The 15351-nt window shown below is 41.1% G+C and overlaps 1 protein-coding gene across 1 annotated transcript; it reads right to left on the reverse strand.

The window, feature by feature from the left end:
* Nucleotides 1-1411: 1411 nt before the first annotated feature.
* On the reverse strand, nucleotides 1412-10935 carry LOC142370261 (uncharacterized). The gene is made up of 2 exons (XM_075452745.1): nucleotides 10852-10935; nucleotides 1412-5432 (listed from the first exon to the last, which is right to left on the reverse strand). Exon 2 carries the CDS (start codon nucleotides 5360-5362, stop codon nucleotides 2198-2200), a length of 3165 nt encoding a protein of 1054 aa, XP_075308860.1. The 5' UTR covers nucleotides 5363-5432; nucleotides 10852-10935; the 3' UTR covers nucleotides 1412-2197.
* Between the last annotated feature and the right edge of the window lie 4416 nt (nucleotides 10936-15351).

Here is a 15351-nt window from a genome sequence, read left to right on the forward strand (position 1 = left end):
TCAGGTTTTTTTGTAATTGGAGTGATGGCAGCAGTTTTGAAAGGTGTAGGAACAGTTCCAGTAGTGAGGGAGGTGTGGATGATAGCGGAAATGAGGGGAACCAGAGAGGGGAGGCAGGTTTTGACAAGTTGGGTCGGGAGGGGGTCCAATTGACAGGTGTATGGTTTGGATTTCCGGATGAGCTCTGTGATTTCTGAGAGAGTGGGGAGATGAAAGGAGGAGAATGAGTGTGTAGGTGGGGGAAGGTTGGCATTGATCAAAGGTTCTGATGGATGTTCTTGATCTTTCCTAAGAAAAATGACATGATGGCATTGCAGAAGGAGGTTGTGTAGCGGTGAGGGGGGAGAGAGTCCTGGGGTTTGATGGTATTGTTGAGTAGAGAGAAAAGTGACTTAGAGTTACCTTGATTGGGAGTGATTAAGTTGGAGTAGTAGTGAGTTTTGGTGCTGGCAATGGAGTGTAGGATGTGTTATTGTACATTTCTTTGTGTATAGTGGGACCGGTTTTTCTATAGAGTCGTTCAAGTTGTTGTCCTTTGGCTTTCATGAGTCGGAGATCGGGGTTGAACCAGGGGGCGGAGACGGTGAAGGAGACAGCTCTTTTTTTTAGTGGAGCCAGGGAATCAAAAATTTTATGGAGACCAGTGTTGTAATGAGAGACCAGGTCATCAGGGGTGGACAGATTATTAATGTCAAGGAGGCAGGAAGAGTGGATACTTGAAGTGAGAGTGGAGGGATTAATATTCTTTATGTTCCGGAAAGAAATGAGACGTGGTGTTTTAGAGATGGAGAGAGTGAGTTTCACTGCAAATGAGAGGAGAAAATGGTCAGTTATGGGGAGTTCATCAGCTGTTATGTTGAGACGGGTCTGTTGCTGTTGTTGCTATTGACAGTTTATGTTTATTCTTAATAACATGATTAAACTTCCTTGGTAGCTATAAATCTATTTCCCAAGGAAGCAAAGACAGGAATTGCCTCCACAATCTGTCACAATAAAAATTGGGACAGATTGTTTTTGTGGTTTTCAGAACTTCATTGAACTTGATTATTGTCACCTGCTCACACCTAACACAGTGAAAACAGAACCAAACCTTTTTAAAGTGGACAGAATGACAGCTTAGGTTGCATATAATTATATTTCTGTCTATGGTTTTGATGGAATGAGTGCTGCAGAAGTCTCTGCCATTATAGAGTTACTATGTGGGCAAAAGGTATCCTAGTGTGAATAACATTTCATATTGAATTAAACTGAAACTATATTTTTCAAACGGTGTCAAGAAGCCTACATATTAAGTGCAGAACCGATCCAAATCAGAAATGAATTGAACTTTTCCAAAAACCAACAGATTTTCAGTTGATCTTTATTGTTCACATGCTGAAAGACAGTTGCACAATCAGACACAGAGCTTTTGAACTGCGTATCGAAACAACTTCAGATCAAATTAATTACATGTTTATTCATATATTTGGTGAAAAAAAAACTCAATGAATAAAAGAAAAAAGCACTATAAAGAAAGACTTATACATCATACGTTATTTAAGAATACATTTAAGGAACAAGAAAACAAAACCTAAGAAGAAATCTAATGAGCATTGCGTTGTTCTAACTGGAGCCAGCAACAATCATTCAATAAATCCATGAATCCATTTAAAAGCTGTTGAGTCAGCTCAGAAAATCCACTGATTTTACTTTTTACAAAATGTAAGAACAAACATCAGAAATGTACAAAAACCTCAGAAACTTTGGGAATATTTCGCTCAAGGGTTGAATTTAAAAGATTCAAATTCAACATTTAAAACATTTACAGCTGATTAATTAGAATGTGGAAAATAAACTGATATATAGATTAACTGTCATGAAGATACATGAATTCAATATAAAAAAAAGAATGTTATCAGTATGAATCATTTCTCTGTTGTTTTACAGCACTGTGGGAACATTTACTACATCCTGAATCTCAAGCTTTAAGAAAAAAAAAATCATGTTAAAACAACATAAAAAAAAGATCAGTTATTGTCAGGAAATTAAAAGCAGAATATAAACGCATCATACAAACAAACGTGACATATGAAGCATATGAGCAGCCTTAGAGGAACGTCCTGACAACATGTTGTTGATAAGTGACAAGAACAGTGACTGTTTTAGGGAAAACAGTCTTTAGATGACTGAACAGTTTGTTTCACCGCTGCAGTTCTCTTCAGGTCAGCCCCACGTGATCACAAAAGAAGGGATCAGCCTCACGGAGGAACTCGATCATCTTTGAACTGGCAGCGTCACCTTTCCTCCTCACAGTGTCGAAAACATATTGAGCTTTGTCCCTTCGGCTTCGATTCTCCTCTGCTGCCTCTCTTTCAGAATCAGTGATCACCTTTGTCTCCAGCAGTTTGTCCACCAGACTCTGGAGAACAGCTCCTGATATTCCCTCAATGAAGCTTCTCCGTATCGTCAACATTCTATCGACTGGACGGACATTCGGAGCTGCCACTGTAGATGGGAAAAGACAAACCTCTCTTTCCCAAGCACAGCAGGAGCTGCTCGTGTTTTCAACTCTCAGGTTGATAACACTTATGATGTTTTTTAAAATCACCTGGAATGATGTAAAGTAGCTGTTGTGAGACTCCTCATCAAATTCTGCTTCTGTTGGTTGAACTTTAACCAACTCACTTCCAAGATCAGTGGACAGACTGTAAACCTGCTTCGGCTGCAGTCTACAGTGTGGAGATGCATCTATGTACCTCTCATCTCCAATCAGTTTCCGTCTGGTGCGCTGCAGATCCCGGATCACAATGTTCCTCGGTACCAACAACACATTGAGTAAAGACCTGACATCAAGATTATCTGGGAGTTTATAGAACAGCAGAACTAATGCGTTGACCGGGTCAGGAGGAGAGTCTTCATCCTTGACGTTACCAAAACCAGAAAACCCTGTGATGTTTATGATAACATGAGTTTCTGTTATCTTATGAGGGCTGATAAACTCGATGCCATCATCAGTAATATGAGCCACTGACAAGAAGTTAGATCCACCTGTGGAGAGGATCTCACAGTGGGGGAGATGAAGCTGACACACAGACTGCTGCAGGCATTTGATGTCAAACAGGGGCCCTGCAGGCTTCTTGTGATGTTGCCTCAGTAGCCTCCTGTTCCACGGAACAATCCTGTAAAGCACTTCGCCTTCTCCCTCCATGTGAAACACCAGGCCGGACACGCTGCACTGGTACAGACCTGGACTGGAGCACTGGAACATGTAGGCTTCATCATCAAAATCCTCTGTGAAATCAGGTGTAAACACTTTTTGTGCTTTTGTGCACAAGTTTTTTGGTTTAGTGAGTATTGTGAGAAGTGTGTCTGTTTCTCCTGGGAATTCACCAGAACCACCAGACATGGTTTCTGATTGCACAGATGAAAGTCCACTTCCAGTGCGTTTTCCCTCATCTTTTGGAGGTAAATGAGTCCCTGTGATGGGCTGGCGGACTGTCCAGGGCCCGACTGACGGATTTAGCGGGTCTAGAAAATGGATGGATAGTAAACGAGTCCCTGCCTTTTTTCTTCCTTTTAGCTCATGTTGTTTTCCCTCATCATCTTTACTTTGAGAACTCATGAGTGGTTGTGCTCTTCCAAGTGAGAGCTGGGGGGAGTCATTAATGCAGGAAGGGGACTGTGAAGATACCCATAAATCTGGTTTTCTGTGATCAGGCAGAACAGAAAGGTCCTGGAGCATTGTGCTGGTGGCTACATCTGTGTTGGCTACAGTGGTTTCTGTCTTTTTTCTTCTTTTAAACTTGTGTTGTTTTCCATCAAAATACTTAAAGTGACGATCCAATTCTATTGGAGGTACCAATGTCCCTGCCTTTTCTCTTCCTTTTAGCTCATGTTGTTTTCCCTCATCATCTTTACTTTGAGAACCCATGAGTGGTTGTGCTCTTCTTCTTTTAAACTTGAGTTGTTTTCCCTCATCATCTTTACTTTGAGAACCCATGAGTGGTTGTGCTCTTCTTCTTTCAAACTCGTGTTGTATTCCATCAAAATATTTAAAGAGATGATCCAATTCTATTGGAGGTAAACGTGTCCCTGTCTTTTCTCTTCCTTTTAGCTCAAGTTGTTTTCCCTCATCACCTTTACTTTGAGAACTCATGAGTGGTTGTGCTCTTCCAAATGAGAGCTGGGGGGAGTCATTAATGCAGGAAGGGGACTGTGAAGATACCCATAAATCTGGTTTGCTGTGATCAGGCAGAACAGAAAGGTCCTGGAGCATTGTGCTGGTGGCTACATCTGTGTTGCCTCCAATGGTTTCTGTCTTTTTTCTTCTTTTAAACTTGTGTTGTTTTCCCTCGTCATCTTTACTTTGAGAACCCATGAGTGGTTGTGCTCTTCTTCTTTCAAACTTGAGTTGTTTTCCATCATAATACTTAAAGAGATGATCCAATTTTATTGGAGGTACCAATGTCCTTGCCTTTTCTCTTCCTTTTAGCTCATGTTGTTTTCCCTCATCATCTTTACTTTGAGAACCCATGAGTGGTTGTGCTCTTCCAATTGGGAGCTGGGTGAAGTCATTAATGCAGGAAGGGGACTGTGAAGATACCCATAAATCTGGTTTGCTGTGATCAGGCAGAGCAGAAAGATCCTGGAGCATTGTGCTGGTGGCAACATCTGTGTTGGCTCCTGTGTTTTTCTCTCTTCCTTTTAGTTCATGTTGTTTTCCATCATAATTTCTTCCTGGATAATCTATCTGTGGTTCTCTAATTTCACCCCCTGTTTTCTTCTCGGTTTCTTTTAGCATATGTTCTTCTTCAAGATAATCTTTATCTAACCAGTTATCCACTAGCTGAGTTGCTGCTGTTGTAGGTGTTGCTGACTTATACAGAGGAATGTTATGTAACCAATCTGGAAAAAGCAAAGGCCCAGAAGAGTAATAGCTGAGAGGTAAGTCTTGCAGGTTTCCCCTGTAATTCCCACTATCTATGTCACCTGTTTTACCTTTTACTGTCCTCTCCCTTCTTCTTAGCTTATGTGGTTTAGCATCATCATCGCATACATGCATCAGAGGATCTGTTGTATTAAAACCTACCTTTAACCCTTTTCCTTCAACTAGTTTAGACTGTGGTATATTGGAATATTTATCTTGAGAATGCCAATGTGGTTTTGCTCTCATTTTATTACGCACTCTCTTTTCTCTTCCTTTCAGCTCATGTTTTTTTCCATAATAATCCTTATCTGGAGAACCCATCTGACCTTTTGAGTCTGTATGTTTTATTTCATCTTTTTGCCCAGGATGCATTTCCTTTTTTTCCTCTGATGGGTCAGTGGATGTTCCCTGACCTTGGGACACCAAAGAGCTTGTGGATCTCAATCTTCGTTTCATCTTGGATAATGTTTCATTTGACCCACGTGAAAGGGACCCATGTGACCATTTGGCTCTTGTTTTTCACCACCTGAAAGACAGGATTTAAAATCAGAAACCATATAAAATGTAATTTTTTGCTGAAAATTTCATCATCAACCACAATAGTATAGCTGGTATTGATTTTATCTTGTGTGTCTGTATGTGTGAGATGTTGGGATGAAGGATACATGGAAAACCAGATGAACATACATGTGTTTGAGAGTGTATACTGTATATCTTTTTGCGATCCCTCTTGTGATATCTCTGACACCAGCAGACCACAGCACATTAAATGGTTTTACCACCACAAACTGGTCAAATGATCCAAGCTTCCTCAGAAAGAAGAGTTTGCTCATTCCCCGTCTAAACACAGCACAGTTTCGGACCTTCAGTCCAGTCTGTCATTCAGGTGTACACTCAAGTAGCACCACTTTCTGAAGATGATTGCCTCGGCTGCAGTTTTTGTCCACCATCACATTGATCTGGGTGGCAATTAAGAGCAGAAGATTCCAGCAGGACCACCTCACAAAAATATTATTAGGTAGAATGACTCACAGTTGTACTGAGAACCTGAAGTGTGCCAAGTGAACAACACTACATACATAACATCAGTCTTTTTTAGTTATCTTGTGTTACTACCCACTTAATCAGACTGGGAAACTTATCAGTTTTGGACAAATGTTGCTCGAGTTTCTTAATTAGATTCCACCATAGCATTGCGTGTTTCCACATATCAGTTTCACTTTATAGGCAGAAAAATTACATCCTCCCCTGGTGTTCTTCTTTGGTAATTTCCACATGCCCAAAAGACATGGGTCAGTCCCACATTGGTGTTTATTTAACACATCAAGCTGGCTCACTAAATCAGCGGAGTGACAACAGCACTGTTTGAGTGGTGCTTTGAGTTTCAAAATGCTGGCTTCATGTGTATAAGGACCCACTGAGGCAGTCCCATTTCTCCTCAATTACTAAACCCCCACCCCCCAGAGGTGTATCAGTAGCCCCTTTCACACTGTGACCCGCTACCTTAGCGGGTCCAAATTGCACCTTCGACCCGCGTCGAGCAATGTGAACGCTTGGCGTGTTGGTGACCCGTGTTGCCTGAAGCCGAGTTCAGGGGGCGTTGCCTAGTGGCAGAGCGTCACACGAAACACATAAAATGCTGGGCGTGTACAATGACGTAGGCACAAGCCATGCGTCGGAGGTAGGGTTAAATACACCTTGAGGACTCGTTTTTGCAATTGTATATGCAGTTCATGGAGATGTTATTTTACGGGGTGTGGATGGTTACAACGTGGGATGCCGCTGAAGAACATATGCGGAGAATACAAGAGCACTATAGTCCCCGAAATGTGGCGGTAAATAACGTCCTCTGCTCCGAGGCTGAGGAGCTCGCGGACCTCCTTGTCTCCCCAGTTTACCATATTAAAAAATGTCTCGAACTTGATGTAGGCTAAAACAGAGTAAAACTTGTCCTCACCAGTCGCTGTTGTTCTGAATCAGCTGTCCATTCTGTCTTTTAAACTCCTCACGTCACGCCACCTCCACGTCCGATCCGCGTCGATTGCGTTCACACCAAACTCGGCTCGGCAAAAAGACTAGGGTCCGACGCGGGTCGAAAGGCGAGTCGAGTTGACGCGGCAGCCCGGGTCGGCAGTCTGAACGCAACAGCGGACACGCTAAATTCGCGGATTAAACGCGGGTTATTCGTCAGTGTGAAAGGGGCTAGTGATAGATCAACTTTTACCCCCTCTTCTGCCTCTGTACCTGCACACATGACACAATGTGCAACAAAGGCACCAGTTTGAGAGGGTTTTGTTGACCAAGCAGATCAACTTCAGCTGTGTGACTACCATGTTTAGATAGGTTGAATTGTTCTTGGAATAATCAATGCAGTGTCTGGTCTGCTCAAGAGAAAACATCTAAAACCTGAGCTTTAACTTCAGCATCAAGTCAAATTAGTTTAAACCACTAAGATTATTTCTGACACAACAAACTGCCCAGCTCCTGGTACAAACCATGGTCATTGACTACCCGAACGACCCCCTAACAGGCCTCCTGGTCAAGAACGCGGTGGCGCATCTGGTTTTCCATCTCCAGGACAGGGCATAGCCTAAGTCGCCCCTCTGTTCACTGAACTACACTGGCTACCTAGCTGCTCGCATCAAATTCCAATCACCAATGCTAGGGTCAAGGTAGGACCGGTCAGGATCAAAGGAATATTTTAAAGAGTAGGTAGACAAAATGTTTTCGGACGTCAAAAGACACACTGTTGCACCCAGGTTGCCCAAACACATCTTTAGCCCTCTTAGAACAAAAAAATGTAACAGACTGTCACAGAGATCACACGTGACACCTCATAGACAAGAGTGTACAAGTTGAAGATGGTCGTAATTTATTGATTCGTTTATTTTTAGCTCGAGCGGGGCTGAGCAGGTTTCCAGGAAGTCCAGGGCGGAGTCTGGCTTGCACCTGCCAGCAAACCTTCTGCTCGTCTGCTCTCGTTACCGCTGGCCTCTTTAACCGCAGGAGCTCCAAACGAAACTTCGCCAGATTGTGTTAAAGGCTCTTGCATGGTTGCCGCGATGGCTCGCCATGCAAGGTTGCTGCGATGGCTCGCGCAAGCAGTGTTGATGACGTCACGGTTTCGTGCCGGCCATTTATAGTGGCGCGAGTCGATGCGCCAGTAGTTGCAATTTTGTCCGTCACAGAGGTGTCGCTGCTACGTGAAGGTTATGTCTAACTACTCTGCAACAGGTACGTCACCAGACACTTTTTACCGGGGCACGTGCCCCTATAAACATGCGTTGTGCCCCTGTAAAAATTCCCACATACATCCTTCAGACTACGCTGACTGATGTGCCAAGGAAGAATAACATAGGCACGATTTTCATTATTTCAACCACGTAACCTACTTTAGCCAATGCTGCATCTACCAAAGAGTGGGAAGGCAAGATCCTGCGGCCCGCACGTCTTTTATCAGCGGATAGTCACCCAATATGTTGCCAATTGAAGCGTAGTAGGCTATATGAACCACTACATATTGATGGAATGCCATCAATGGACATAATGACAGCAACAAGGAGAACTGAGAGTGAAGTGGAGGGAGGTGAGAAATTTGTTTTCTCTGTTGTGTCGACCCCCACGCCTACCTATAGGCCACTGTAAATTCTTACACCAAATACACAACTTTTGCATTTAGGCTTAAACAGTGTCTGGTTCCATGGCAGATGCAAAATGCGAGACAATATATTATTCTGCCTATCATAGCCTATTTACTAAACTATCTTAGGCGTTATAAATGGGTAAAATGTGGCTAGGCTAGTTTAAAAGGCTACTCAATCAGGGGAATAACTTATCAGACCATATCAGCTACTCTTAATTTAAGATTTTGACTTTTTATTTGGCAATATCCCCTCTTGCAGAAGTATTTATTGACTGTGCTACAGTAAGATTAAAACATGTTCAGTACCTGGACTGAAATATTGTTCATTATTTTGCATCTGTTCAAAATTGTAACATTGTTTATATTGTGTTATTTAGTAATATTGCCTCTTGTAAAAGGCTGACTTGATTATGTTTGATGTGCTACAGAAGGAGGAATTGAAAAGTTAAATGGCTGAACTCAAAAGTGTTTGTATTTGCTTAGATACCCTATAGCTCCGTTGAACCTGTTGAGGTTCATGCACATTTGAATAAATGTTCTTATACATTCAGTACAGGCTCATTTTCTGTATACAGTAAGGCAGTGTTGGTGGGGGTGTTCAGGCTGGGGGCCTGTGCCCCTGTAATCATTGTCTGTGGCCCACAGAAACAAAGAGAAAGTGTTATCAGTCATCTTGAGACTCTCTCTCTAAAACCTAATTACCAAGTTAGAAATCTCGGGGTAATATTGGACTCAGACCTGAACATTAACAGCCACATTAAATCGATAACATCAGCAGCTTTTTACCATCTAAAAAACATTGCCAGAATCAAAGGAATAGTGTCTAAACCAGACTTAGAAAGACAGATCCATGCGTTTGTCTCCAGCAGGTTAGACTACTGTAACGGCCTGCTCACTGGGCTCTAAACGGGCTGTAAGACAGCTGCAGTACATCCAGAATGCTGCTGCTCGAGTACTGACTAGAACCAGGAAATACGACCATATTAGTTCAGTGCTCAGGTCTCTGCACTGGCTTCCTGTCGCTCAGAGAATAGACTTTAAAACAGCTCTGCTTGTGTACTAGTCTCTTCATGGTCAAGCTCCAAAGTACATCTCTGACATGTTAGAGCCATATGAACCAACTCGGGCTCTGAGAACCTCAGGGAGGGGTCTCCTGCTGGTGCCCAGAGTCAGGACTAAACAAGGTGAGGCTGCGTTTCAGTTTTATGCTCCTAAAATCTGAAACAGTCTTCCAGAAGATGTGAGACAGGCCTCAACTCTGACAATGTTTAAATCCAGGCTGAAAACAGTTCTATTTAACTGTGCATATGACACCTGAAAGTGTTTTATCTGCACTCTTCACTTTTAAATTAATTAATTAATGATTATTTTTAATGTTTTTTTTTATTTTAATTTTAATTATTTATTTTTTTTATGATTTTGCCTTCTTGTCATTTTATGTAGCTGTGAAGCACTTTGAATTGCCTTGTGTACGAATTGTGCTCTATAAATAAAATTGCCTTGCCTTGCCTTGCTTACAGCTGTATGCCTAGCAACGTCCCTGCTCTGCAACGAAAGTCGAGAAGAAAACGATGCCCCTGTCAAGACATCAATGATACTGCTGCAGTATCTGGAAGATGAAATTCTTAGAACCTAGTGTATTGTGTTACCGCCAGCTTAAAGTTTCGGACAGACCATATGCGCTGCTCTTTAGCGAAAATATGTTGAATAAATTAGAACACAGCAGCAAAACCAAAGGGGGGATGCTCAAAAATAATATACAAGAGGTGAAAACTGTTATAAATTGGCTTTATTCTTAGACTTTATGTATTCATATTCTGTAGTTCTCTAGATAATCTATGTTCCTAGTTTGTACGTTACACTCTGCTCATACAACGCAAATGTATCTCCAACACTTTAAGATGACGTAGCGGGATAAAATAACTGGGGCAGATAAAGCGGCTCTTAGGACAGATAGGTCTGGTACAGTAGATGCACGCCTGAAACAACACTCACACACACACATCGCTTATCACATCCAAACAACATGGCAAAGACGGTGGATGGCCTGCTCACAGCATGAGTAAGTATTCAATGATGCGTCGTCAAATGTAGGTACAACCTCTGTGAGATAAAGGTGGACATAAATATGAAATGTGTCCTGCGAGGGCTCTGTCTCTCCGAGTTCAGCACGGCTAAACTTCACATGTGACCACGAATAAATACTTTGTTTAACTTAAGATTCCTCCAGCTTGTTCTTGGGCTTCCAATATAAAGAATCGGGTCTAACAAAACGAAAAAAACACTTGAATAATCATCTCACCTTTGTTTGGCTGCTCCGATGTTCAGCTTCCGCGAATAAGGTGGTTTCCTCCAACTCCGTCTCGTCCACACGGCAAAAGATGCGCGCTTGCTGAAAACTCGCTCCCGACGTACTGCGCTCGTACCACGGCGCTACCCGGAAATGTGAAAAACAAAGCTTGGCTTTTTTTTAAGAGTATGGAAGCAGATTGAAAACTTTGAAAGAAAGGTACCTTCTTTATTTTATATTCTCAACAAATTGGTGTCTTTAACAAGTGACAGATGATGCAAGACTTTTAAAATAGCTGAAGAGTTTTCACTTTGAACGCAGACTTTATGGGGAAATGAGCACTCATACAAAACATTTTGTCCTGGCTAAACATGCCAGAGCCTTGTTAGAGAATCTTATATCAGACAAGAAGACAACATTCCTCTCCCAAAGGTCCAGCAGCTATACTCCTCAGTACCAGATGTTTACAGATGTTGTTAAAAGCAGAGAGGATGTTACACAGTGGGAAACATAGTCCTGTCCCGATTAGCTAATATTTTTCACGATATTGTAAAATATCTGTTAAAAAAATTTTTTCATATTTTTCTACATTGAAATAAATATTGGTTTGTGAGATTTTCAAATCATTTAATTCTGTCTTATTTACATTCTACACACCATCCCAATTTTATTGGAATTGAGGTTGGTTGGAAAGAATTTTGAATATTACAGAGTTTTTTACAGTTACTTCAACACAAATGTCATTAATTAATAACGGTTTACAATCAAATGCCTTCTACTCGGCTTTTCTTCCCCCATCATAGAGATTATTCTCAGGATGGTGATTAAAGGTTTTGGATGCCCAGCCCTATGTCCAAATGCCGCTTGTATAAGCCAAGAAAGAGGCCAGTGATCAAACGGATGAAGCATCTGTACGCAGATTAATTCAATATTCAAGATGGTTCTTCCCACAGTTTGCTGCTGATAAGAAAACAGCTTGACAATTTTATGACAATAGAAATGGCAACAGGCTGCACGGTGGTGTGGTGGTTAGCACTGTCGCCTCACAGCAAGAAGGTTCCAGGTTCAACACCCAGCTGGGGCCTTTCTGTGTGGAGTTTGCATGTTCTCCCCGTGTATGCGTGGGTTCTCTCTGGGTACTCCGGCTTCCTCCCACTGTCCAAAAAATCATGCATGTTAGGTTGATTGGCATCTCTAAATTGTCCTTAGGAGTGAGTGTGAGCGTGCATGGTTGTTTGTCTCGTTTGTCTCTGTGTGGCCCTGCGGCCTGTCCAGGGTCCTGTCCCTGCCTCTTGCCCATTGACTGCTGGGATAGGCTCCAGCCCGCCCGCGACCCGATCGACAGATTCAGCGGTATAGATAATGGAGATGGTGACTTTTCTCTTTAATGACATCATGTCTTTATGTTTGCTCACTGAATGGTCTGTTTTCTTTTGGAATTATTTTAAATTGATATTTAACAAAATGTCTCAATTTCAGTGCTACAGTTTCATATATGCTAATACATATTTGTGCTAAGATAAAATTATTTACCTATACATTATTGACACGTTTGAAACACATTCTAAAATTGCCATGAAATATACTCCCATAGTAAATACTTTCACCATGCCATTATGATATAGAATATAGCAGAGTCAAAAGGTGGAGACTAACCTAAGCTGAGATAGTCAGCTTGCCAAAAAATTTATATTAATCCACCAAAAATGAGTCAGAGGAGAATGGCATAGCAATAACCAACCATATGTATAAAAAAGTCGATTCACCAAATTGTTCAAGGCAGAAGTGTTGTAGAACCAACAAATACGTCAGTTGTCATGTATAAATTTATCAACACAAAGCACCATTAGCCATGAGCAGCCTTTTTACTCAGTGTAACCTTGATCTTTGTACTAAATTTCATTAATGCGTCTAATGCCAACACAAACAATTATTTGAAACAGTTTCACTTCCAGTTCGAGGTTCAGACTTGTGCCTTTTTAGTGTTGGAACAGCCTTGACTTTCAACGTCAGTGTCCCTGCAAAGCGAGGGCCTTCCTGTACATAAAACTGTTGTTTGAAGTGTTGCAAACATATCCAAACATTATCCTGACTGTGTTTCTGCACAGAAAAACTTACCACATTCACTGATCTAAGATAGCTGGATCTTTGAGGAAGCTGAAAAGGGTCAACTTGCCCACACAACCATAAACACATTTTCCTGAAGACATCTCTGAGACAAAGAATTCATTAGAGACTATTCATTAGAATAGAATAATAGAAAGTTTTATTTCTGAAAGCATTGCTTCCCTCTAATCAGCTGTGTGCAGCACATCCAGCCATAACACATGCTGCCATATTTGGAAATCTCTTAAGTGTTTATTTTGTCTCCACACAGGCTAAATGACACCAATGTTATAATATCACATGTAATGACTATACATTCACAGGTTACCATTTTCTGCACAGCATGTATTTTTAGCATATTTTCAACCTTTTTATTTTTAGGTGAAGCCTTCACCTCTGCTTCATTAGTCTTATTCAGTTAAAAGTTGAACTTTCAATATTTACAAAAAAACACCTTCTCAATTACCACAGCTGTGTGTGGAAAAACATTTATTATCACTTATTATTTGTGAAATAAAGCTTCAGTTCACTTTGCTTTTAAATCAAGTAGTGATATGAAATTGGAAGGAAACAGTCATACAATCCTTAGTGATATAGTCAAATAGAAAATATTGTGCTGTTGAGATTAAAGAAAAGAATTATATTACTTTGATAATCATGTCATGGGTGGTATATTTGGGTTCACTTTTAACTACTGTCCATGCATGAAACTCTGGATTACTGGCCTTTGCAGTATTTTAGCTCCAAATCTCAGATATTTCTGTTTTTTAGGACTTTTTGAAATATTAAAATAGTTCATAGGAATTTGAGATTTGGGCTTTTATCACAATAATCACAAGATTTGCTTCATCCTTCAATCTATGTTTTTTTTTTATTGTGTAAATCTAGAATGGTAAAGTAAAAAGTGTGTTCCAGCTTTTACCACAAGATGGTGCTAATAGTATGAAAGTAGTGAGACTAATAGGTTTTTGAGAAGGAAAATCAACAACCTGCTGTTTGATATTGAAAGTCCTTTGCATGTTCTGTTTGACAGTAAAAAACATGTTACATTGTTGAGATACTGTCTGTGAATTGTTCTTAGTATGATATAAAGCACGGCTTAGTGCATCGCTTTCCATCTTTAATCGCCAGGCTGCCATTGTACTGATTGTTTTTAGCCAACATGTTCAATTCAGTTTTATCTATATAACACTAAATCACAACAAATGTCATCTCAAGGCAATTCAAAGATACAGTCCAATTCAAGTCCTTTCAAATAAAGATTTTAAAAAGTTAAAAACTTCTCTTTGATCCAATCGCCCGTCCTGAGCGTGCACGAGGTGAAGGTGGAAAGAAAAAACCCTTTGAATTAAAAGAAGCCACATGGGCTCAGGAGGAGCTTGGAAAACTATTTTCACTCAACACAGTCCACGGCTGCATCCAAAAATGTAACCTGAACCTGTGTTACACAAGGAGGAAGCCATATATCAACTCTATGCAGAAACACAGCCCAGTTCTCTGGACACAAGCTCATCTCAAATGGACAGAAAGACAGTGGACACGTGTTCTGTGGTCAGATGAGTCCACGTTTCAGCTGCTTTTGGGAAAAACAGACGTCTGCTTCTACAAAGATGAGAAAGAGCATCCAGGCTGTTATCAGAGAAAAGTGCAAAAGCCAGCGTCTGTGATGGTATGGGTGTGCATCAGTGTCCATGACATGGATGACTTCACATGTGTGAAGGTACCATTAATGCAGACGTGGATGTTGGAGTTTATGGACATATGCTACCATCAAGGTGACATCTTTTCCTGGGAGGTTATTTCAGCAGGACAATGCCAGACCTCATTTTGCACGTCTTCCAACAGCATGGCTTCATACACAGTGTGTGTGCTTGACTGGCCTGCCTGCATTCCACATCTGTCTCCTATTGAAAATATAAGGAGCATCATGAAGAGGAGAATCAGACAACAAATGGACACAGATTCCTCTGAAAAACTGCAACAATTAGTATCCTCAGTTCCCAAACCATTAATGATGATGGAACACAAAATCACAGCTATAAAACTCAAAACACATCCAATAGGGGAGGATAGAGGACCCCTTTTACAAGTCTACGATTATGCTTATTGTTTCATTATTCCCACAACTACGGACATCTGTATTCAATATTTGTGAAGAATCAACACAGAGGAACTCGTGATTTAACTCTGAAAATATCTAGATATACTCAAATACTCTCTACGCCAAAAATTCTTCACTTTTTTCATATATATCATGTTTACACCGGCGCTATCTACAGCTCTGTTTTACACAATTTCAACCTGAAGGCAACATTAGGACGTCATTTATCTGTAAACCAATGGCTGTTAGGAGAGGGCGTGGTCAAATAAACCTGTAGACCCTTGTCCAGCTGACTGACTGTGGCT

The sequence above is a fragment of the Odontesthes bonariensis genome, chromosome 20, assembly GCF_027942865.1.
Source record: "Odontesthes bonariensis isolate fOdoBon6 chromosome 20, fOdoBon6.hap1, whole genome shotgun sequence".
NCBI classification, from domain to species: Eukaryota; Metazoa; Chordata; class Actinopteri; order Atheriniformes; family Atherinopsidae; genus Odontesthes; species Odontesthes bonariensis.

What these genes read in the sequence shown, in the direction of transcription:
- LOC142370261 (XM_075452745.1), bottom strand. Translation starts at nt 5,362, where the DNA reads ATGAAACGAAGATTGAGATCCACAAGCTCTTTGGTGTCCCAAGGTCAG.